Source organism: Malania oleifera, chromosome 10 (genome assembly GCF_029873635.1).
Source record: "Malania oleifera isolate guangnan ecotype guangnan chromosome 10, ASM2987363v1, whole genome shotgun sequence".
Classification (NCBI taxonomy): domain Eukaryota; kingdom Viridiplantae; phylum Streptophyta; class Magnoliopsida; order Santalales; family Ximeniaceae; genus Malania; species Malania oleifera.
In genome coordinates, this window is record NC_080426.1 from 45,349,874 (window position 1) to 45,374,091 (window position 24,218).

At 36.0% G+C, this 24,218-nt stretch overlaps 3 protein-coding genes across 3 annotated transcripts; all 3 read right to left on the reverse strand.

Moving 5' to 3' along the window:
* Positions 1-1,112: 1,112 nt before the first annotated feature.
* On the reverse strand, positions 1,113-7,176 carry LOC131166860 (origin of replication complex subunit 5). Its single transcript, XM_058125470.1, has 5 exons — positions 6,803-7,176; positions 4,121-4,998; positions 3,600-4,022; positions 1,886-2,204; positions 1,113-1,764 (listed from the first exon to the last, which is right to left on the reverse strand). The coding sequence occupies exons 2-5, from the start codon at positions 4,975-4,977 to the stop codon at positions 1,714-1,716; spliced, it is 1,650 nt and encodes a 549-aa protein (XP_057981453.1). The 5' UTR covers positions 4,978-4,998; positions 6,803-7,176; the 3' UTR covers positions 1,113-1,713.
* Positions 7,177-8,562: 1,386 nt separating this feature from the next.
* Positions 8,563-8,973, reverse strand: LOC131166655 (uncharacterized). Its single transcript, XM_058125233.1, has 2 exons — positions 8,713-8,973; positions 8,563-8,655 (listed from the first exon to the last, which is right to left on the reverse strand). The coding sequence occupies exons 1-2, from the start codon at positions 8,971-8,973 to the stop codon at positions 8,563-8,565; spliced, it is 354 nt and encodes a 117-aa protein (XP_057981216.1).
* Positions 8,974-17,391: 8,418 nt separating this feature from the next.
* On the reverse strand, positions 17,392-23,864 carry LOC131166861 (ATG8-interacting protein 2). The gene is made up of 3 exons (XM_058125471.1): positions 23,589-23,864; positions 21,672-22,576; positions 17,392-17,784 (listed from the first exon to the last, which is right to left on the reverse strand). Exons 2-3 carry the CDS (start codon positions 22,554-22,556, stop codon positions 17,680-17,682), a joined length of 990 nt encoding a protein of 329 aa, XP_057981454.1. The 5' UTR covers positions 22,557-22,576; positions 23,589-23,864; the 3' UTR covers positions 17,392-17,679.
* Between the last annotated feature and the right edge of the window lie 354 nt (positions 23,865-24,218).

The window sequence follows — 24,218 nt, forward strand, 5'->3', positions numbered from 1 at the left end:
GAAAACTACTATGGTCTCAGAATCAAGCCTATGAATGGGACACTCTGAACAACTTCCCCAGTACCTGACCCAATTACAAGCCCTCACTGTTGAAATACCTCTGTGAAATGAATGACCTATAATTATGCTCTGAACTCATTCATGTTATTCCAGATGTGATTCCAGCCCCGAGGCCCTCATCCGACAAAGATTATCTACAGAATCATCATGATCATGATCCAATGGACACTGATGATTATCCTTTTGCTCCTTTACGTATCACCATCTGATTCATGGAGATATCAAGAATGAAGATTACATCAACCTTAACCTCTCTCCATCACATCACATGTAGCCCCACGTGTCTTTCACTTTATGTTTGTTTTATTTGTAAAGTTGTTTACCACCAAAGTCTATGATGGTAAGCTGTTTGGAAGTTTGTGTTTGTCAAGTCAAAAGTTTCAATTTGATTAAAAGGTGGTGGATCACTCCCGTACAAATGCAGTCACCCATGTGCTGTCACCTTTTCCAGCTGTCTCTTTTTAGTTTGATAGTCAAAAGTAAGTTGTTTTATGTCTTTTTCAGTTGTTTATAAGTTGCTGGCTTTGCGTGTAAGTTTTAGGGTCTCAGGCCTCTATTTAAGGGACTGCCTTGCCGTTTTGTAAGGCAAACTAAGTTAAGAAGAAATAAAAACTTTATATTTTCTCCTCTTATGACTCTCTAAAAACCTCTCTTTCCCCGACACTATTTATCCAAAGAGCTTCTAAGCTTCACTTCTATGAACTTATAATGTTGTTATGGTTTCATGAGAGATAATTTTACAATGGATACCCGTAACCTAACCTTTGAGGCTTAAACTCAAGTATAACGAAACTGTAATGGGTACCTCTGATGATCATATCATGGCTTCGAATATGCTCTATACTTGCCTCTAAAGAAGATCCTGCACATCAGAAAGATTGTACGGTCCCCATTAATCTTCTTTGGTAAAGAATTGATTGAAGACTTATTTCAATAGATTACGCATGCAATAGTAGTTTTGCTCATTGTCGTAGAAATCAAGAGGCTGCAACCTTAAAATTAAGAACCTTCAGGGCATCCCTTTTGTCTTTGTGCGACAAAAATATATCTTCTTTAGAAAAAGGAATTTGAGGCTGGGGAGCCTTCTAATTATATAGGGGTATTAAAAAAAACAAACAACAACACAAGTACCAGAAGTCATATCTAACAAATATAAAATTGCTAGTCTAGTCTAAAATATCAATTACAAGAAATCTATTCTCCAAGTGAACATGCATGCCTGCAGAGGAATCAGACCGATCCAACAAAAATCTCCAGCAGTTTATAATTCCCTCCTCACATAAATGCTCTTGATATGCATGCTTACTTCATACTGCAAGGGACTTGGGAGAAGGATTGACGGGAACTGCTGCTGCTAGCTTTCCGTCGCTGCATATCCTATGAAAAAATAAACCTAGACCAGGTATGCCTGTTCTTCCAGACAACATCCAGCTATATCTTCAGCTCCATATCAACCAGCAATTCAGTATAAAGATCTGTCACACTGCCCAAGCAGGAGTTGGTGTGATGAGTGGATCCACATGAATGCCAGTGACAATTACATTTGCCCAGAAGTAAGAAAACCTCGGCTTGCTGCAACAACAGTACGCCACTTCAGACCCATAGCTGATACAACATTTTTCAACATTCATTTTGGTACATCAATGAATAAGATTATCTTCTGTATAAGTACTTGGATAGAGGGAATTTTAGGCTCCTTGCTACCTGTAAATTGTTTTCACCATAAAACAATTAAAAGTAGATCCAAAAAAAAAACATTGATAGATTTTGATGTGTATAGAAAGACATCTCGTTAGCAATTCAATAAGAGAGATTCAAAAGATACCTTCAATGCCATATCTTCACTCACTGTACATCGATAACGAGTTGACCCATCCAATGGGCAGCTTCCTCCCTTGCTGACAAAATTAGCATTGCATAGACTGGATAGTTGCAAGAGAACATCAGACATAAGTCCACTATCCCCACCTTCAGCACAAATTCCATCATGTCCCTGCTCTTCTTCATCAAATGAAGAACCATCCATCACAGATGTGATACACTGAAATATGGCCAGTAACCTTTCCAATGGGAAAGTTCCAGGTCCTTTCATGAGCAATTCTTGCTCTGCAGTTTCCTTCTGTTCCATTGATTTTTTAGAATTCCTAAGCAAGAACAAGTTAATTCAGGAATTAAATTATGCTTAAAACTGGTGCATGACACAGATGTAAATACACACGCATATATATATATATATATATCAAAAACCAAAAACCTAACACAGTATCAGAACTATTGTATACATATTGAAATGCAGAATGGCCTGAACTAGCCATAAGTACACAAAATTTACCTAAGGGTTATGCATTTCAAAGCTGTGTTGAGCATGGTTTAGCCACAATTAAGCATCATATAAACATCCTATTAACACAAGTATGCTTCCCCAGTTGCCAAATTGGATTCAAACACAAATTGAAAACTTAATTTTGTGAACCATGGTTTTCAACCCAAAACAGTCCGACCTGGCTCAACCAGAACTTATCTTGTCAACACCTAGAAACCAGATTTGGCATGAATCAGTAATGACCTGGCCAACCAGGTAAGAAAAGGTCTAAACCAGCCTGGACCAGGATGGGTCAACCTGTCTCCCACACACTTAAAAAAAAAAAAAAACCATATTACAAGCGTGTACAGGGGAGAGCTCAAACCTAGAACCTTTCAAGGCTTGGCCTTAACAATTAAAAATACCACTTTACCGTCTGTTACTGTGTAATCTAATCTATACACACACATACATACACACAAACTAAATAATTAAAGCACCCAGATACCTATTTGGTAAGTTTTAAATTGGAGAACTATACTCTTTTCTCTCCATCTTTCAATATTGATCAACTCTTATTAATAATGATGATGATGATGGTGTTGATGATAATAATAACTCATTCATTCACTCACTCACTCTAGGCAATGTAAATGGATTAAGCATGGTTTTAAACAAAAATTAACTGAATCGTACTCTTTTACTTCCACTATTTGTTTCCCTCCTAATAATAATTACCACAAAAATAATAATAAGTTTCAATAATATTTTAGCAAATATTTTTTTTTTAAAAAGTACAAATTTTATCTAAATCGTTACCAGCAATAATTTTTATTATAATTAGCTAATAGGTAATTCTGACCTACGTCTTTGTAATATTATCATAATTTTGTAATACATATACATGTACATACATAAATATAATTTCATAACAACATCACAGGTTTGACCCACCAGTCTGATCGACCTAGTGGCATCAGAGGGTTGGTTACTGATCCAGGTTTTAACATCATTTATAATCCAAAACCTAACAGCTTGAGCTTTTAGAGGAATGCCTAAACAAAAACAGCAGGATTATGAATTAATAACTTAATTAAAATATGCAGTTTTACCCCTATATCACACTGCAATTAAAGTTGTTACAAAACTTGAAAGTTCACCAGTTAGAAACTTAGAATCACTGTTGAACAAACATTTTGATAACAAAGATGAAAAATTGAATTATCAATGCACTTACTTCCTCTTTCTTTTTCTATTATCAGAACCCCCAGTTGAATCAAACATCGATGCATCAAGAGTGGCTGGATTTCTTGAAGCAAGGAATGCTGATATAAGAAGATACTTAGCAGAAATAGACATATGGAAATCCATGTCATCAAAAGCCTCACAACCACCTTGTTTCCTTGTAATGCCTCTCCGCTTGGTTTTTTCTTTGTTGGCTTCAACTTCAAGGGAAGACTGACATGGAACCCTAAATATTTCATTCAGAAAAGGAGGAATATGTGGTTGAATATGACTAAACAACCTTCTCTTCATGTCTTCATTGAGAATGTATCCAATATCATCCAAAGGTTCACAATATATTTTAAATAATGATGCAAAGGCAGTAGCTAATTCATCAATCTGTCTAGTAATTCTACAAAAAGGCCCCAATACAACACTGCTTTACAAGAAACAAAAAACATATTCAGTACTGAATCATACTAGACATAAGAGTAACTTAAATAGCAACAGTGAAAAGAAGGAAATCATTCTTACTCGAGAAAACAGCGATAAAGTTTTGGATTTGCTTGGTTTCTCATGAAGATTTGAAGAAGATCATCTTCTGTGTAATCATGAAAAAGAACAGGAATGGGCTCTGTGTAGCCTGTATTTGAGTAGTAGGTATCAGGTGAGGTATTGCTGATAAAAATTAGACCCACTTCAGGCATTTTTAGAATATCATAGAGCTTGAACAGAAAAGGTAATACGTTAGAACTTTTATCCCAATCTCTAACAAGCTCCAAATTGTCAAATATCAAGTAAATCATCTTTCCAGTAGCTTGTCCAGTCAACTTATTTGCATTTGGTTTCCCAGAGTTCTTTTTGAGATTATCAACAACATTAATCAAGCCATCTCGAAGATGGCCAACAAAATCAGATGGCTTTTCACATCGTTTTGCACTCAAATAACCATTGTCAGCATTCTTCCTATGAAGCAACAACCGGTTCAATATAGATTCAAACAAAATGCGAGGATTGTAACAGGTAAGACAGCTTGAATAAACAAATGGTCGGTTGAGATGCCTGAATGTATTAAGAATTATGCTAGTTTTTCCAGTAGAAGCACCTCCATAGACAAAAAGGGGGAGCATTGGGGAATTCAGGGGACCAAGAAGCCGCAAGAGCTCAAGAATCTGAAGATGCCTAGCAGGAAAACTAGATAACAGATCATCCAGGCTAAAAGGTTCTTCTCCATACAAAAGGTCCTTGAGCGTCAGAGGACAAAGATCAATTGCCTTTGTTGTTTCAACAGCACTGTTTGGATTTGCAGAAGAAGAGGAGGATCTAGTTGTTCTTCTGGTAGGGGGTCTCTCCTCTTTACCCATGTTTTCAGAAGTGTGCAAATTACACATTTTTGGGCCAATAGAAAAAACCTGCTCAGAAAAATGGCAAAGAAAAATCAAAATAAACAAAAATAACAACAGTAAAAAAAACCAGAAATGAAGCTGACATAGGAAAATTTTCAGAAGTAAGAAATACCCTTACAAATGTTTCCTATTCACCTTATTAAATAAAAAGTTATAAGGAAATCACAAATACAAAGGAAAAGACTATATTGCTTGTTAGTGCTTCCAATACAAATTTTACTTTTTAGCACACACATTCTTGATGCATGGGCACTGTCTAGTGCTTAATTGAGCCAATATCCTTAATGGGATTCCTTTAATTCTTACAAAAAAATGGAATTCAGAAATTATTTCCATCAGTAAAAGAGATGCAGTTGACATCCCAAGCATATCTCAACCTAATACCTATTGTACTGGACTCCTGACTGGGCACCCTACCAATGTCGAATTGCTGTCAATTGATATTCCCAAGAAAAGTAATTCTATATTTCACGGGATAGCCATTGATCCTCAAAATTTATCAGCCCTGCCCTTGAATGACTCATTATAAATACAACAACAATGAGAATAGAAATGAGCCAATGACAACAACTGCAACAAAGCCTTCTATCATGACAGAGCGGGATTTATATTAATTTTAAAACAGAAAAAAAAAATAAAGAAAATAAACAGGTAAACACAACTTTTCTTTCTTTGTGACACCCGCCACCACCCCCACCCCACCCCACGCATGCAAAAATAATAATAATAATAATAATATAATACATACATACATCCATGCATGCTTACACACACACACACACACACACACATATGTACAAAATTAAGTTCCTTGAAATCCATCATTAGGGGGATTGGATAAGTGTTTTGGTCAGTATGAAATCCATCATTAGGGAGATTGGGGGTGTTTGATAAAATTTAGCAATTGGCACTAATGCTGAATGCAATTCTGAATCTGTGAACAGAATTCTGAATATAATTGGAATCAGTTTCAGAATCTGAATGCTGAATTATTTTAGTTGTTTGGTAATTAACTTTGAATATATGTATTTTTTCAATTTTAATCCTTTAAACTATCAAGGGAAAACCTGTTTATTAAAATTAATAAACATTTTTTAGATCAATTTATAAATATATATATATATATATCAAAAATAATGTGTCTCAAATATAAAACATGAAAACATTAGTTGAAAATATTTTCCAAAGTAAATACTTTAAAACATAAAATATTAAGAAATTATTTTTCCAATTAACACTTAATTAAATACTTGCTTTTTCTCCATTTTTTTCACCTTTCTTCTGCAAAAATCTTAGTTTTATAATTTATGTCAATGGATCTAAAATTTTGATCCTTTATATATATACAAAGAAAAATCTTCATAAATCCCCACAAGGAAGCGAGAGAGTTAAAATAACTACTGCATTCATGGCTTCTTTCTACTGTGGGATTGGATTCACCGGAGTTCCTTTTAATATGCAAAAGAATATTTAAGTATGTACTAAAATTGAAAGCCGCTCTAATCGGAGAAAATTCAAGTAAAATGGGCCTTCCCAAATCATATTTTGAGATTTTGTGCACCAGTAGGTAAACCAAAGCATAACTATCAAAAATATAAAAAATAAAATAAACCAGAACAGAAATGAAAAGGCCAATGAAAAACCGAATTTACAAACCCCATTTTCTGCCCAAACACAATGACAGTTCAGGCCTTTTTTTTGGCAGACCAGGGCATTCAAATCAGCATCAAATTTATATTTCTAAATCGACAATTTTCAAATCTGCATTCAACTATGATGAAATGTGAGGAAGTGAGAGCGAATTTCCTACCTCGCAGTCTCGCAGGAAATTGCAGACTTCTGGGCTCTCTCTCTCTCGCGGTCTCACCTCTTCGATCTCACAGTAACAACTGACGAAAATGGAAAAGCTATGCAGTGGCAGCGGCGGCGAAGCGAGGTAGCCTTCGTCGCTTCGATTCAACGAAAACAGGCGATTCGCGGTCTCACCTCTTCTCTCACGCTCAGTTCGCCACTTCACTGGGTGCGTGGGGTTGCAATCTTCAGATGAAGTTGCAGAGATTTTGCGATTTGCTTCTGCTTGGAGCTTGGTGGTGCGGTGCAGCGGTGCTTGTCGGCAGCTTGCTCCGATGGAAAAAAACACCCAAGGCAAATGGAGCGGGAGTGTGGGAATTTGGTCTGTGCCTCTGTGGGAATGGATTGGGCCGAATGGCCGCCTTGGGCTGGGCTTGGCCGGGCTCTAGGCATGGGCAGTGGGCAGGGACGCAGTGTTATGATACTGAGACTTGGGTTGGGCCCAGGCTCACTTTTTACAAAAAATAGAATCGGACGGAACCGAACCAACTTTGAAATTGAACTATTTGAATTGAACCAATTTGGTTTAGTCGGTTTTCGCAATCCAAACCGATTTCTACACACCCTAATTATGACGACAACATATTATAAAATTATCATAAGTTAATTATATCAACTAATATTATCACAAAAATTTTGTGATACACACTCAAAAAAGTACAAATATCATTCTTTTCTAATGATCAAAAACTTGAGATGGTTAGGGCCTTTTCAATCGTTACCTTCTTGTCATTGATTAATAATAATACGAAATAGTTATTTTTTAAAAGAAGATGAAATATAGTTTAAATTTTAAAAATGAAGAGAATAGTTATTCTTTATATATATATATATATATATATATATATATATATAATTATTTTATTCAATATATAATAAGAAAGGACATCCAAATTATAAAATTTTGAGAATAGTTATCTCGCATTTATTTATTATTATGTACTCATAAAATATTTTATATTCCTATTTCATTTATAATAACATTATAATTTTTTATACAACTGATTATAATTAATTTAGTCATGAAAATATGCCCTTGCATACCAAACATAACCTTATACAAGGAAAGAGAATATCTTTAATGAAAACTTGTTAAAAGAGACATCTAAGAAGACATCAAGAATACAAGACATTCCAAAAAACACAAAACTCAGTCATTCACTAGAAAGAATAAAAGCAAATAAAAATGAAAAAAAAAATTGTAGGAATGTATTACCCTGCAATAGAAAATCTGGTTCTCGGCAACTGAGATCAAATTCCTTCTAATGAAATGTACATAAAGAGAGTTTTTCAATATTAAAATCCTATCTCTACCAAAAGAAATATGAATATCTCCTACTGCAACTACTGACACTCTCGTACCATCTCTCAGAAATACATAAATCTTCTCATCACTTAGCTGGCGGGTTTGCTAAAATTCCTGCAAAGAATTGCAAATATGATTAATGGCTCCCGTATCTATACACCAGCTACTCATAGATATCACCGCTAAACACGTTTCAACTACTAATGAATGAGATATACCTTTGTTGTTCTATTTGGTGAGATAAATTGGACATTGTAATTTCCAGTGCCCTGACTGCTTGTAGTGAAAATACTTGCTTTTAGACTTTTTCACTCCATCCTATGGCCCATGCACGATTGGAGGAGCTCCCTGTGGTTTCTGAACCTTTTTTTACTTCTATCGGCCTTTCGGCCTAGAAGAAGAACATTTCTCAATCACAGAGCAATAGTTGGCTTCCTGATGAGGCCCTCGGCTGCTTGAAGCTCTTTAAGTAGTTCTACCAATGAGTAAGAGAGCTTATTCATGTTCTAGTTCAGGAAAAACTGCTTAAAAGAGTTAGGCAGCAAATGGAGAACGATATCGACCTGGGTTTCCCCATCGATTTCAGCTCCAAGGATCTCTAGCTCGTTGATAAGACCAATTATCTTTAGAACATGATCCCTTAATAAGGTCCCTTCTGCCATAGTAGTATTCATAAGTTCCTTCCTAGTCGTCTGCCTAGCAGCACGATTTTGATCCCCAAATATTTCTTTGAGGTTCTGCATTATATCATAGGCAGAAGGCATAGACTGATGCTGATGTTGCAAAACATTCAACATAGATGCCAAAATGTAACACTGCGCCATCTCTCACGAAAACGTTTGCCTTTGTGAGAGTTTTTTTGTCTCTCCTAACTGCTGAATGGAGCGCGTGTATATAGGTTACAGTAGGGAGCTCTAGAAAAATATGACTAGGGCTTCCCACATAATTAAGAATTCCTAATTCAACCCGGATTTATCCTTAATTACGTTAATTATAATTCATACCACTAAAAAATTATAATTGCACTCCCTGTCATATTCGAAATTAAATTTCGAGCTTCTATTATTAAATGTTTATTTATCTCCCCACGTAAAGATTACAGATACTTGTCTATTAAATTAAATTACTAACAATTTAATTAATTGACATATTAATTTCCTGTGTAACGCCCTGACCCTCTAGGTGGCCCCGGAGTGTTACTAAACCCACATAACATACATACCTTCCAATACCTTACATATACAATCTGCCCAAACAAGGGAAAAACGGGTGTTTCATACTAATCTGTATAAACATACATAGCATAAATACAACATCATCTAATACTTACCAGAGTTTCTAACTGTTTCTCATATACATCCATACATAATTAAAACATACTATGTTACTACAATCCCCAAAAGACAGACACTAACTAACATCGCACCAGTTCTGACAAGGATTGTCTGCTATCTCACTCGGCCTAGAAGAACGCTAGGCTCAATCCCTCAGACGACTTGAAACACATTTGTATACTAGGGCGAGACACTTCTCAGTAAGACGGATTACATTATCATCAGTGTGTGGTTAACATGAGATTTTGTGTTTACATAATAATGCTAACATTAATCATTTAACTGACATTTAAAACTGTACTAAAATGTATATCTGAAAATACATGCTTTCATAATAACATACTACTGGCTCAACATAATCCTTTTCTATAGTAAATGTGCCCATATACGCCTAGAAGATACAGCCTGGTCTGTAGGACTAGCATCGTCACGCCATCACATACACGTGCGACATGCTTCCCCCCATGACGGGTTGTGTGGCCCGAAGGTTGGACCTAGCAAATAACTAGTCGACTAATGCTAAGTCAAACATAAAGTAGTACGATGGTGCCTACTCAATCTGTACCCGAACGCCGCCCAAAGGCTGAATCATTCGAGATTACTACATCGAATGGAGCCCTAGAAAACCTTTGGAGAGTACTTTACCCAGGTCACCAATCGCCTTTCCCATCCATACTCTTGGCATGTGGATTGCACCTCTACATACATTTAGCTGCGGTACCAAGCTTCAACATGAGAACATAATAACAGGGCTCTACTATTATATATGGTAGTTTACATCATATAAAACTATAATTATAATTCATTTCATAAAACTGTACATATCTCTACTACATATCTACTGGATAATGACTCGGTAAAAACCGGCATATCATAGCATATCATATCTCATATCTCATATCTCGTATCTCGGCATATAGTCGTTACCTTTTAGTATTTCACAAAACTTGCTTATTTAATGTCAATTAAAAACTATACTCATGCCACACAATATTTTTCATCAGTTAATTCATAATAAATTATCTTCTTGATAAAGTAATTTATGCTACTAAAACTGGGGTATGAATATCTCCAGGTTGTTACTTTATCAAATATAAATATATAGCTAAATACAGGAAAAATTAAGAAAATCAACCCTACCGTCTTTGGATAATTTTAAAATAAGCTTATGGTTTGAAATAACGATTTCCCAACCGGTGAAAACATTCATAAAGACCAATACTACACTTTAAAAATACCATAGTTAAAGTTAAAAGGTTGGTTTCGAAAATAAAGTAGGTTAACCGAACCCTAGGCCCGGAAACCTTAGAAAAGTTGTAACTAAATATATAAAAATCATTTTAACATTCCATTCGGTTAAAACTCTTAAATATAGCTAACATAATATAATCCCCTTACCTGGTTCTAAGAAACAACCCGAGATGCTCAAAAATCGAACCCAAACTTTTCCCCAAGTTTTAGACTCTACTTCGCTAGACTCGTAGAGATTTGTCCCCTAATCCTTGTGGTATCTTCCGATCGTCGAAATGGGTGACGAACGGCGAATGATCGAAGAGAGAGAGAGAGAGAGTAGACGTGGGTTCTAGAGAGAGAGAGATATATGTTTTTAGATTTCTTAATGAAGAAGAAAACAAAATTTCTATTTATAGCTCATCGACTCGGTCAAGTTCATCGACGAAATGGCGCCTTTGTTGACGAACCACAGAAGGTTGTTCATCGACAAAAGAAGGGCTTCGTCGACGAACCCTAAACTTGATATTTTCAGACATTCTGGATTTCTTCATTGACAAGGCACTAAATTTCTGTGACGAAGCACAGAAGGGTCTTCGTCAACGAGAACATTAGCTTTGTAGATGAAGCCTGCGGTTCCATATTGAAATTTTACCTTCTTTCTTTCTTATTTAATTCCCGGGTTCGGGTCTCTACAATCTCCCCTCCTTATAAAATTTCATCCTTGAAATTTGCTACTAGTTTCTAACACATCATCTAAACTATCACTACTTTAACTCTAGGAAGAGTCAACGACCACCCACATAGCAGCTCCATCCCAAATTTATTACCTACCCTTACTTATGGTGGAGGAATACTGTGGTTACACATTATATCTCGGGAGATTACAATATCCATACAAAACTCTCCCGGAGACCATACCTATTCTAATCTATAAACAAACTTACTTTGCTACGATACATACATAAGAACTGTTTACATACTAATCTACTTACCTGGTTGACTCTGAGCATCTCTAAAAGGATAAGGATACTTCTTATGTATCTCTGACTCTAACTCCCATGAAACTTCCTCTACTGCGTGATAACGCCACAGCACCTTTACTAGAGGAATCCTCTTCGTACGTAGCTTCTGGTCTCTATGATCTAGGATCTAAACCGGTACCTCCTCATATACTAACGTGTCCGCGAGCTCCAACGACTCGTAACTGATCACATGTGAAATATCTAGAACATACCGCCTAAACATGGACACGTGGAACACGTCGTAAATCCTAGACAAAGTGGGGGGTAATGTTATTCTGTACGCCACCGAACCAACTTTCTTCAAAATCTCGAACGGTCCGACGTACCTAGGGCTCAGCTTTCCCTTTTTACCAAACCTCATCACTCCTTTCATCGGAGCAATCCTAAAAAATGTAGCATCACCTACCTCGAATTCTAGCTCTTGTCGGCATATATCTGCATAACTCTTCTGCCGACTCTAAGCTACTTTAATCCACTCCCTGATGAGCTTTACCTTCTCTGAAACCTGCTAAATCAGCTTTGTCCCAAAATCTGTCGCTCACCAACCTCATCCCAGAACAACGGAGATCGACATCTCCGGCCATACAATGCCTCATACGGTGCTACCCCAATATTAGACTAGCAAATGTTATTGTAGGCAAACTCAACCAATGGTAGATGTCTAATCCAACTGTCACTGAAATCCAGTACACACACCCTTAACATATCCTCTAAAATTTGGATGGTCCTCTTAGACTGACCATCTATCTACGGGTGAAATGTTGTACTGAACATAAGTTGAGATCTCAATGCTTCCTGAAGACTCTTCCAGAACCGGGAAGTAAACTATGACTCCCTATCTGAGATCCCAAAGTTAAACGGTTAGTTTCGAAAATAAAGTTGGTTAACCGAACCCTAGGCTCGGAAACCTTATAAAATTCGTAACTAAATATATAAAAATCATTTTAACATTTCATTCAATTAAAACTCTTAAATATAGCTGACATAATATAATTCCCTTACCTAGTTCCTAGAAATGACCTGAGACGCTCGAAACCTGAACCTGAACTTTTCCCCGAGTTCTAGAATCTACTCTACTAGACTCGTAGAGATTTGTCCCATGATCCTCGTGGTATCTTCCGATTGTCAAAACGGGCGACAAACGGCGAATGATCGAAGAGAGAGAGAGATTTTTAGATTTCTTAATAAAGAAGCAAACAAAAATCTTATTTATAACCCCTTGATCCGGTCAAATTCGTCGACAAAATGGCGCCTTCATCGACAAACCACAGAAGGTTGTTCGTCGACGAACCCTAAACTTGATATTTTCAAACGTTATGGATCTCTTCGTTGACAAGGCACTGAATTTTGGCAACGAAGCACAGAAGGGCCTTCGTCGACGAGAACATTGGCTTCATTGACAAAGCCTGCGGTTCCATGTTTAAATTTTAATTTATTTCTTTCTTATTTAATTCCCAGGTTCGGGTCTCTACAATCTCCCCTCATAAAATTTCATCCTTGAAATTTGCTACTGGTTTCTAACACATCATCTGAACTATCACTGCTCTAACTCTAGGAAGAGCCGGCGGCCACCCATATAGCAGCCATGTCCCAAATTTATTACCTACCCTCACTTATGGCAGAGGAATACCATGGTTACACATAATATCTCAGGAGATTACAATATCCATACAAAACTCTACGGGAGACCATACTTATTCCAATATATAAACAAACTTACTTTGCTACGATACATACATGAGAACCGTTTGCATACTTATATGCTTACCTGACTGACTCTAAGTGTCTCTAAAAAGATGAGGATACTTCTTACGTATCTCTGACTCTAACTCCCATGAAATTTCTTCTACTACGTGATTACGCCACAATACCTTTACTAAAGAAATCCTCTTCATACGTAGCTTCTGCTCTCTATGATCTAGGATCTGAACTAGTATCTCCTCATATGCTAACGTGTCCCAGAGCTCCAACAACTTATAACTAATCACATGCAAAGGATCTGAAACATACCTCCTAAGCATGGACACATGGAACATGTCGTGAATCCTAGACAAGGCGGGAGGTAATGCTATCCTGTACGCCACCGAATTAACTTTCTCCAAAATCTTGAACAGTCCGACGTACCTAGGGCTTAGTTTGCTCTTTTTACCAAATCTCGTCACTCCTTTCATCGGAGCAATCCTCAGAAATGTAGCATCACCTACCTCGAATTCTAGCTTTCATCGGCGTGTATCTGCATAGCTCTTCTGCCGACTGTGAGTTACTTTAATCCATTCCTTAATGAGCTTTACCTTCTTTGAAGCCTACTGAACCAACTCTGGCCTCAAAATATGTTGCTCACCAACCTCATCCCAAAACAATAGAGATCGACATCTCCGACCATACAGTGCCTCATACGGTGCTACCCCGATACTGAACTAGCAACTGTTGTTGTAGGCAAACTCAACTAATGGCAGATGTCTAATCCAACTGCCACCGAAATCCAGTACACATTCCCTTAACATATCCTCTAAAATCTTGATGGTCCTCTCAGACTGACCATCTGTCTGCGGGTGAAACATTGTACTGAACGTAAGTTGAGATCCCAATGCTTCCTAAAGACTCTTCCAAAATTAGGAAGTAAACCGTGGATCCCTATTTGAGATCCCAAAGTTAAATGGTTAGTTTCAAAAATAAAGTCGGTTAACCAAACCCTAGGCTCGGGAACCTTAGAAAAGTCGTAACTAAATATATAAAAATCATTTTAACATGCCACTCGGTTAAAACTCTTAAATATAGCTGACATAATATAATCCCTTTACTTGGTTCCTATAAATGACCTAAGACGCTCGAAAATCGAACCCAAACTTTTCCCCAAGTTCTAGAATCTACTCTGCGAGACTCGTAGAGATTTGTCCCCTAATCCTCATTGTATCTTCCGATCATCGAAACGGGCGACGAACGGCAAACGATCGAAGAGAGAGAGAGAGAGAGAGAGAGAGAGAGAGATTTTTAGATTTCTTAATGAAGAAGCAAACAAAAATCCTATTTATAACCCCTTGACCCGGTCAAATTCGTCGATGAAAGAAGGGATGTCAACGAACCCTAAACTTTATATTTTCAGACGTTCTGGATCTCTTCGTCGATGAGGCACTGAATTTCGGTGACGAAGCATAGAAGGGCCTTCATCGACAAGAACATTGGCTTTGTCAACGAAGCCTGCTGTTCCATGTTGAAATTTTCCTTTCTTCCTTTCTTATTTAATTCCCGAGTTCGGGTCTCTACACCCTGAGACCTTCCACTTAACTTATTTGATGTGCCGGATTCAAAATCCACCTACAGGGTTTGACACAATCAAAACTTATAAGCTTCCTCAAGGGGGTATCATCAATCCCAATACCGGGACGTGGATTCCATTAATAATTAATGTTTACCATACACATAATGTCATCACACAACTCACTGAGTATTTTGACTCATAAAGAATCTCACTTCTCTATGAATCAAAGTAATAAACATTATATGCATGTGTCCAATAATCATATTAGGATTAAGAGCATAAGCACTCATAATAATCATGAGGTATTAATTGTTTTATATAGTCAATATAAAAACAATTTCCTCAAGACGGTCTTATTCAATACACACAAAGTATACTAGCACATGGAGTTGGAACTGTATCATTCCTAATAGTCAAGACAAACCTATTAAAATCTTGTGCTACAGTCCTACTAATGGTGTGTCCAATCTCATTTAAGACTGTGAACAATAAACTTATATTCTATAAGAACTGATGATCTAATCTTTTGTGTATAAGTCGTACTCTACACATTAGATCACCTATTATATAGAATAAAAGACATATATGCATAATCATTAAATAAATAATGTCAGACAAACATTACTCACAAAGATTCTCATTAAAATGGAATAACTGAAATTATTAATAAATACTAAAACCGATTATATAAAGCACGTCTTTCAGTATAAATCCCTAACAAGTTCATCATAATGGTTGTTACTAGAACTCAAATCTAGTAAATGATTGTTACAAGAACTCAAATCTAGTAAGATTGAAATCTCTAATGAATTTAAAGAAAGAAAAGGAGGTGGTGTTGACATGGTGTACAATAGTTTTTTTTCATAAATTGAAGATGAGAAATGAGCTCATTTATGCGTGTGTGGCTCCAAATCATTGCAATATCATACAACAAATCCCTATGGATGCTAAACATAGTCTAAACTAAATCTAATTTATAATTTTTAGTTGATTTGCATAGCATATCCTCTGCCTAAGGCTAGTTGCCTTTTATTCATTAGTAATAAAAATTACTACCTTTTACCTAAATAAAATTTAAACATAAAAATACTAATAATAAGTGTTAAACTGCTCAAGTATTGAAAGCCATAATTACTATTTGATTATATATGAATATATATATATATATATATATATATATATATATATATTGATGATAAGTACTTATAAAACAAAGTGTGTGAGCGTCACTTTTATTGCAAATGTTGAAAGGATTTATTATAACAATATTTTTATTACAATATAGATACATATATTATAGTAAATAAATGACAAAAGAAAATATGATTATGAAATTGTGTTAGTAATAATATTTTTAAACAAACTAATATCTTGAGTTAACATTTTAATTATTTAGTAATGTGCAATGTAATTAGTATTTTAAATATTTTTCTAATTAATAAATTAATTAACATTTTTTAAACATTGCCCGATTAGTATGGTTTAAAAAAATACAAGCAGCAATAAAAAGCAATTTAGCCATAACTAAACCTAGGTGTTAACATTTGTGGATGAAAATGTTATCTGTTAATTGAAAATATTATGTTAATGAACAATTTGTTTCTTCTAAAAAACCAAATTAGGTGAGGAGGAAGGAGGCAAGAGATGTGAAGAAAGGCGTCAAAAACACAAACAGTAGAGCTTGCCTGGGAGCAACAATGAGAGAGAGAGAGAGAGAGAGAGAAATGACAAAATTGCCATCATATGCTTACAAGTTATTTAATATTAAATAATTACCTGCCCATCTTCAATACCTACCTATTAATAGGCTTAAGTGATGTTCGATACTTCTTTAGTAACAATATTTTTTTTTAAATATATATTTATTTAAGTATAAATCAAATACTACTAGTTCACATAAATACTTACAAAAAATACTATTAAAGAAATTGCCCTTTTTTCAACAAACTTCAAACAAGGGCTTAAGCACTACTGATTTTTCTCCTAAAAAGTATAATTCCGAAAGACCATACTTCTTACAATTAAGTATTCATTTAGTTACAACCCAAAATATAATGCAGGTATAGCCTTCATAATTTGAACTTTTTTTAGGACGTCTTCTACAGAGAGCTTGACATTTAATACATATCAATATAAAAAGCACAAGTATTTCTTTAATCATTTAAAAACACCAAGTACATTATTGTATCGAAGCTATTCAAATATTTTAAAAAATATTTATTGATTAATTGAATTCAAACAAAGTATTTTTATCATACAAAATACTAGTACATAAAAATGTGCATACAGAACCACTTGCATAATCCTATTTCTTGCTATTTTCCTTTGCTCAACCAAAGGGCAACCAGCTTCCTCACATAGCTGGAGCAAATTCCATATCAGACATCAAGGGCCTGTGCTTCCATATGTGCAACATACCATTAAAAATAAAGGTATCCAACAGTTAAATAGTAAATATTGAAGAAATTTATGCGAATAGTTGTCATAAAAACATTAAAAAAAAAAAATTCATAACCAGTTGAATAATAATATGCAAATATTGGAATGTGTCCTTGCAGCTTTGGCATATGTATTGTGAATCGCTCCCCAGCAAACCAGCTCCCACCCCAGAAGGAAAAACCTTTAACCATCCCCATCTCCATCTCCAGTTTTTCGTCATCATCTTGACTGTTTTTCATTGTATTAACGTTCAGTCGATCCACTGGTTGCAATGGAAGATCCCCGCCGATTGCCACCCACAATCACATCTTTAAATCGGGAAATTGGTCCCAGCAACCTGCTTGTCTTCTGTTAATATGTAAACCAGAAAAGAAAAGAATGTTAATTTCACCAGCAGTCAGGTCAATGCGAATGAAGCAAAATGGATCTCGAAGACGCAGAACAAAATGCCCAGAATCTAGAATCATTGTCATCATCATTGCCTGGTTGTGGACATCATCGAGAATCTAAAAACAGTTAAATTTCAGCTTAGAATCACAAGTTTATGTTCACTCCAAAAGTGGAACTAATTGCCCCCAAGGGGTGGCTGGGGACCATAAATGGTGGAGGTAGGATAGGGGAGATAATCCAATTCATAAAATCGAAGAGAAATAGGGACACCACTCACCACTGATTCAACACATTTATTTTAGGCATTAGCTTATGAGTCTAGGATTCACGTGTTAAATTCAGAAAATTATGTTTGCTCTACATTTTCAGTTATTTAGGGGTAATAATGTATTTCTGCCTATTACCCAACTATTGGCCGTCAAAATGTTAGTCTCTGTGAGATAGAGGTTGGCATTTGAACTTTGAATCAGATTTTCTTTTATTATCTCCTCTCTCTCCATAGACTTTCCTCCCTTTTTCCTCTTCCTCCTTCCCTCTTCCTCATTTTCTATTTCTTCACTGTCTACTCTCTCCCTTCCCTTTCCCCGTCGTCCAGCATAAATTTGGTACCAGAACAGATTTCAGTATCACATTCATATAAACTCCCTTGCACCGCTTACCAGCAGGAAGCTGGGAGCAAGCCAAAATTTAAAACAGAATAGCTCGTCTTCAACAATGTTTTTAAAGGTGTTTTGCATCTAAAAAGCACCAAGGCATAAAGGACGGAAGTCCTGAAATGCATACGCCTTCTGGGTGACCGTGTACGCCTCAACTGGAAAAAACACGTCTTTTACACCTCCAAGAGGAAGGCCAAGCATTTTGGGACCAGCCATTAACTTGTTTCAATAATAATAATGAAGGAAGCTGCAAAATAGGGCAAAAATGCCCTTCCAATCGTACTTCTATCAAATAAGAGTCGAATGATACAAGACTCCTCCCTTCAATGAAGATTCCCACCTTCAGCAAGTACTCTTATCACTTCAACAAAGAGCCACTATCAATTTTCTTCAGCGTGCTCCTCCAACAGGACAACTACACTGCCACCTCTCTTGGGCTGTTCATCTTTCTCTTTCTTCTTCTCTCTCCTCAACAGGCCAACAGGACAATACAGTTGTCTTCAAGTCTTTCTTGCTCTCATCTCAAGTTTTTCTCTCTCTCCTCGAGTGTCTCCTCCTTGGCCAAGTCTCTTTCTGATGAAGGTAATCAACTGTGGAGAGAGAGAAAGAAGCAACCCAAACTAAAAGACTTCTGGTTTTACTGGGTGGGAAGGCAAGCTTGAAGAAGGGCACATGGCTGAAGAAGGCCATGTGGCTGTGGCATTGCAGTGTATAGGCAATGAAGACAGACTAACTGATGTGTTTTCGAATTTTTTTTTTCCTGAACTATTTTTTTAGTTTAAAATTCAGACAACAAAATTTATAAGTTACTTTAATAAATTCCATATTATTTTTTTTCTACATATAATTAATTTTTTATATATTTAAAATAGCAAATTAAACTCAAAAGGCTTACACTTCAAAACCATGAGGCTTATGCCACGCCTTATGCCTTTACCTTTTAAAAGAACTGGTCTTTGCAGACCACTTGTCATGAGATATTTTGCGACATCAACCCCACCATCAACATCAAAAACATCTGAATGACATTCCCCTCATTTTCATCGTTGCCCAACTGAAATTGCTCTCATGCAACAGCCAAAGATGTTCATACTGTCATCCCTTCCCAATCTCTTCTTTCCTGGCGTTTTCCCGTCGCACCACCACAACCATTGGAGTCACCACCCTCTGATCTGCAAACACATCCAAGGACATTGCTGGAAAATTGCCACGATCAGTGTCAGGACCAACAATGGGCTACTCCTTCACCCCACTTCTTCTATACCATGAATTTTTTACTGCTGCACTTGTACTGGGGGGAACTGGAACCAGCACAACAGCGTGTACACCACAAGCTTACCACCATTTCTTACAAACAATAGAGAGCTCTACAAGATGAAATGAAAGCATCTCCCAGTTCTACTTTATTAGAATAGTGCTTCCAAGTTCCAATAATAGGACAACAATGCAAATCTCATTCCACTCGTTACAGGACTATTTATAATGCTAATGCACATTGCCTTGGAACAATGTTTTCACTGCAGCTACTAGCAAAAGCCTCCTAGATTGCTCAAGTGGTTCAATTCATGTTTAGATTAAGTTCTAAATAAAAATAATATTTTCACTGCAGCTACTAGCAAGAGATTTAATGGCATCTTTAATTTTTATAACTAGACCAATCAAATGACTGAATCAATGAAGCAAGTCCCCCCTCTATATATGGCAACATTGAGAACATCAACACAAGGAGCTTATGCCTACTTGACGAAGGAGTTTTAATCCCAAATATTACTAATCCTTGGTTATTGTCTTTCACTTAAGAAGCCATAGAAGTGGCTGTAGACTGGCTGGAATTACCAAAGTTAGAAGATAAACAATAATGCTTGGCACAGGAATGGACTAAGATGACAGAAAATAAGCCTCCTCACATGCATAAATAACCTAATAATCTCAATATTCAACTTTTTTTTTTTAAACAATTGACCACAATAGGCACAATCATCAAGAAACAAGAAATATCAAACACAAAAATCATCATTCCTGTCTCCTATTCAATGTTCATTTCCCTATAAACAAGAAATATTAAATTTAAAGGATTCAAAACTTAAAAAATATGCAAAATTAAACTAAATTTACTTAGAATAAAGAGATACTTCAAGAACACTTTTCAAACACTGATCAAAATATCAGGAATCTAGACCAGATAGTCTCAACCCAAAAGGAATTATCCCCCACCATACGTAAATGCTTCAGGAGTTCAACACGTATCTTCCTCAAAAAAAAAATCTTACAGGAGACATGGCACTATGGAAATCCTAAAGCTCCATATCTCCAGGTTTAATACACACTTAATACTTAGACTTGTCCGATTACCCATATAAAACTGCCTGTCCACACCTTTACTTTCACCTTATTCCATATTTTATCTTAGTTTTCTTCAATATCACATTCAAAGACAACCTAGGCTCACACTCCCACATAGATGTGCAAATGAGTTGAGTAAAATCAATTGGTAGTACTAGTACCTCTAATCACAGCACTAGTGACAAACAACAGATAAGATGTTCTTTTACGAAACCATCCTTCTATTACTAGCATCTCTAATCACAGCACGAGTGACAAACAATAGATACCATGTTCTTTTGCGAAATCATCTTTCTATTTCGTAAAAGTCAGTTACCCAAAACAACTTAGTCATATATTCCTACTGCATTTCGTTATCCCATGATCATACATAATTATTAAGTACAAACACAGAAGGGTTCACTGTGAACAAAAATATGCTCCTAGTCTCCTACTTTTGAGCAGACATAGGCTCACAATCGTACACAGATGTGCAAATGAGTGAAATGGCTCAAATTAATTAGTAGTACAAGCACCTCTAATCACAAGCTCATGGCAAACAACACTTGCGATATTTGATTGATAAATGGCCCTATTTGTAATATACATACATACATACATACATACATACATTTTATATAGAGCGAGAGAGAGGTTATTTTAACTATAACTTCAAGTTGAAATAATGAATAGCGATAAAGAATAACATCAATGCCAGAAAAATCCATCCTTACAGCAGTATAGTGTAACACGAAACTAGAAATTCACATTTATAGCAGACTAGCAGCATAATAAACAATTACCAATTTATGTAACCATATTAGCAGAAAATTACAGTTATTTTCAAATTAATAGTAGTTGACATACCGCATCACCAAGGCTGCACTGCCATTTAAGTTGCAGAACTTGCCATCTTTCTTTCTGCCACCGCTGCCCAAGAATTACAAGTCCCATTACAGCTGTGGCAATGAAGATAGACCAAAATGTGTTTGCCTCTTTTGCATGAGCATACAAGGATACGGCTCGCCTCTTCCACCAAGCTTCACAAGGAAGGTTGGAGTCGTTGGACCCACCATATTTATCATCTTCCATAGGCTCTGGAGATTGAGGAATCCCTGTCAAATCTAAGCCTTGTTCAGATGGATCAGTTAGATCAGGAATTATCGTTTTCTCATCATATGCTGTTGGTCCACCAATAGTTGTTTCGCTGGGAAAAGAACTAAATTTAGCAGCACTATAAATAATATGCTCTTTATCAACTGAATTTAACTCTTGCAGAGCTGTGCCTTCTTCAAATTCTGTACCATGAACAGACAACTTGTTACCTTTTCCGTCAAACAACTGTATTTCAGGAAATTCATCTGGTACAGTCAATGCTTTCACATCCCAATCTTCTTCAGCCTTGCTATCGACTCTACCCTTTGCCTCCACATTCAATTCAGGAACAACATTTTCATCTCCCAGTTCTTTGTGGACACCACTAGTATCAGGTTCCAATGGTAAATTCTCATGCTGACTTGGTGGAAAGACAAAGTGACTAGACATAAACATTGCATGACCCGTTTCTGCTTCCTCCTTTCCAGTAGCATTATTCCTCTCATTGCCATCATTATCATTATTCTGTTCAACTCCCTCTGGACCAGGTGCAGCAGCATATGCTGATGCTGTAAGTGACACAACTTCCCATTCGTTTCCACAGGTATTAGTTTCCTCTCCCTCCTCTCCCTTTTCTCTATTCTCTCTATCTGCCATCTACCAAAATTTGAAGTTCCCTAATATTTGTATCGCCACAAAAGAACAGGGGAAAATTTCTATTATCTCATAATATTCAGAAAGATAATAAAGGGGGACAAAAAACAACTTGCATCTACAGACAAGTTAATACTAACTCTACTGTTAAAAATTCTCAGACTGCCTCTCATTATCTCATAATATTCAGAAAGATAATTAAGGGGGTCAAAAAACAACTTGCATCTATAGACAAGTTAAAACTAACTCTACTCTTAATAATTCTCAGAATACCTCCCCTCCCCCGGCCCCCCCAAAAAAAAGTAAAATAAATAAATAAATAAAACAGAGGCTGAATTATGAGCATAAGTAACAATAAAACTGATCTTACAAACAATTTAAAAAAAAAATCATCAGTTAAAACTTCAAAACACAAACACATTGCTATCCAGGATTCCAGATAAATGAACACAGTTAGATCCGGGTAATTTTTTAAAAGGCTTAAATTGGCTCCGTACAGTATAATTCATTTGTAGAGAGCTTTCAGAAAACAAAAACATCCAGCCAACTGTACTTAATTCGAATAATCAGCTGAGTTCATTTGAGTTTGAACATCTGTATGAATCAAACATAAAGCAAATAATCAGAACTTTTATTCCCTCGACAACCAGACAGTAGAACATTTTTTTTCCCAATTTTCGATCACTTACAGCTATTTTCTCATAATTATATTAAAGAAAGAAAAAAGAACCTACTCTCATCCGAAAAGCGTTAACGTAACAAATTAAATCAAAACAATTCAACCATAAACCATAGAAAACCCTAACTAATCTTTACAAGTAACGATACCACTCATGTCGAGAATCTATCATCCAAAGCAAACAGAAACAGATCCATACACCATAAAAGAACCATCTAAACAAAACCACCATCGGACGCACTCAACAAAATACAAAAACCGATCGACACGAAAAAGAAAACCGAATCAGCAAAACAGACTGCTCAGATAATCCCGAGAGAATAAAGTAAACCAATATATTATTCAGCGATTGTTACCTGTACAGACGTCGAACGGCGGTGATCGCGGTGCTCCGACTAGACCGAAAATGTTTCCGGGACGGCAGGTAGAGGATTTTATACCGTGTTCTCGGGGTAATAGATGGGGAGAAACCGATGGGACCGGTGACCTGTCTTTTTCACCGGCAGTTGTCGGTGAAGCGCGGTGTCGTAGACGAGTGGGGAGATTTTTGTGGTACAGTACAGAGTGGAAACTGCAACGATTTTTTTTACTATATTTATTAATTTTATTTTTCCTAAGGAAAGGAGTGGGAGGAGTGTTCAGGAGAATGTTCTTTGCTTCTTAGTTCTTGCCGCTGCGTGTGTAAAGGGGTGAGCATCCACTCGGACAAAAAATTAAAATTTTAAAAAATTAAAAAATACAAAATAAAGAAATATAGATTATATTATTTATTTCTTTGTTATTATAATAAGGATGAAAATACAGAAGTTTTAAATTATAATTAAAAAATAAATGCATTTTTTCATGTTATGCTTAGGTAGAAATTCCAAAAAAAAATATTGAAAATTTAAAAATGATAATTGATAGAAATATTTAGGAATTTCTTTTTTAATTATTATAAAACTATGCTTTTATTTATTTCTCAAAAGCCTTATTATATTAGAATA

Excerpts from the sequence above, each read along its gene's own strand:
- LOC131166860 (XM_058125470.1), bottom strand. The coding sequence starts at position 4,977 with ATGTGTAATTTGCACACTTCTGAAAACATGGGTAAAGAGGAGAGACCC. Across the intron at positions 4,023-4,120 it reads CTTTATCGCTGTTTTCTCGA|TGTTGTATTGGGGCCTTTTT; the intron begins GTAAGAATGATT and ends CTTGTAAAGCAG. Across the intron at positions 1,765-1,885 it reads GTGAAGATATGGCATTGAAG|GTAGCAAGGAGCCTAAAATT; the intron begins GTATCTTTTGAA and ends AACAATTTACAG.
- LOC131166655 (XM_058125233.1), bottom strand. The coding sequence starts at position 8,973 with ATGGCGCAGTGTTACATTTTGGCATCTATGTTGAATGTTTTGCAACAT. Across the intron at positions 8,656-8,712 it reads AAATCGATGGGGAAACCCAG|AACATGAATAAGCTCTCTTA; the intron begins GTCGATATCGTT and ends TTCCTGAACTAG.
- LOC131166861 (XM_058125471.1), bottom strand. The coding sequence starts at position 22,556 with ATGGCAGATAGAGAGAATAGAGAAAAGGGAGAGGAGGGAGAGGAAACT. Across the intron at positions 17,785-21,671 it reads AGTGCAGCCTTGGTGATGCG|AAGACAAGCAGGTTGCTGGG; the intron begins GTATGTCAACTA and ends ACATATTAACAG.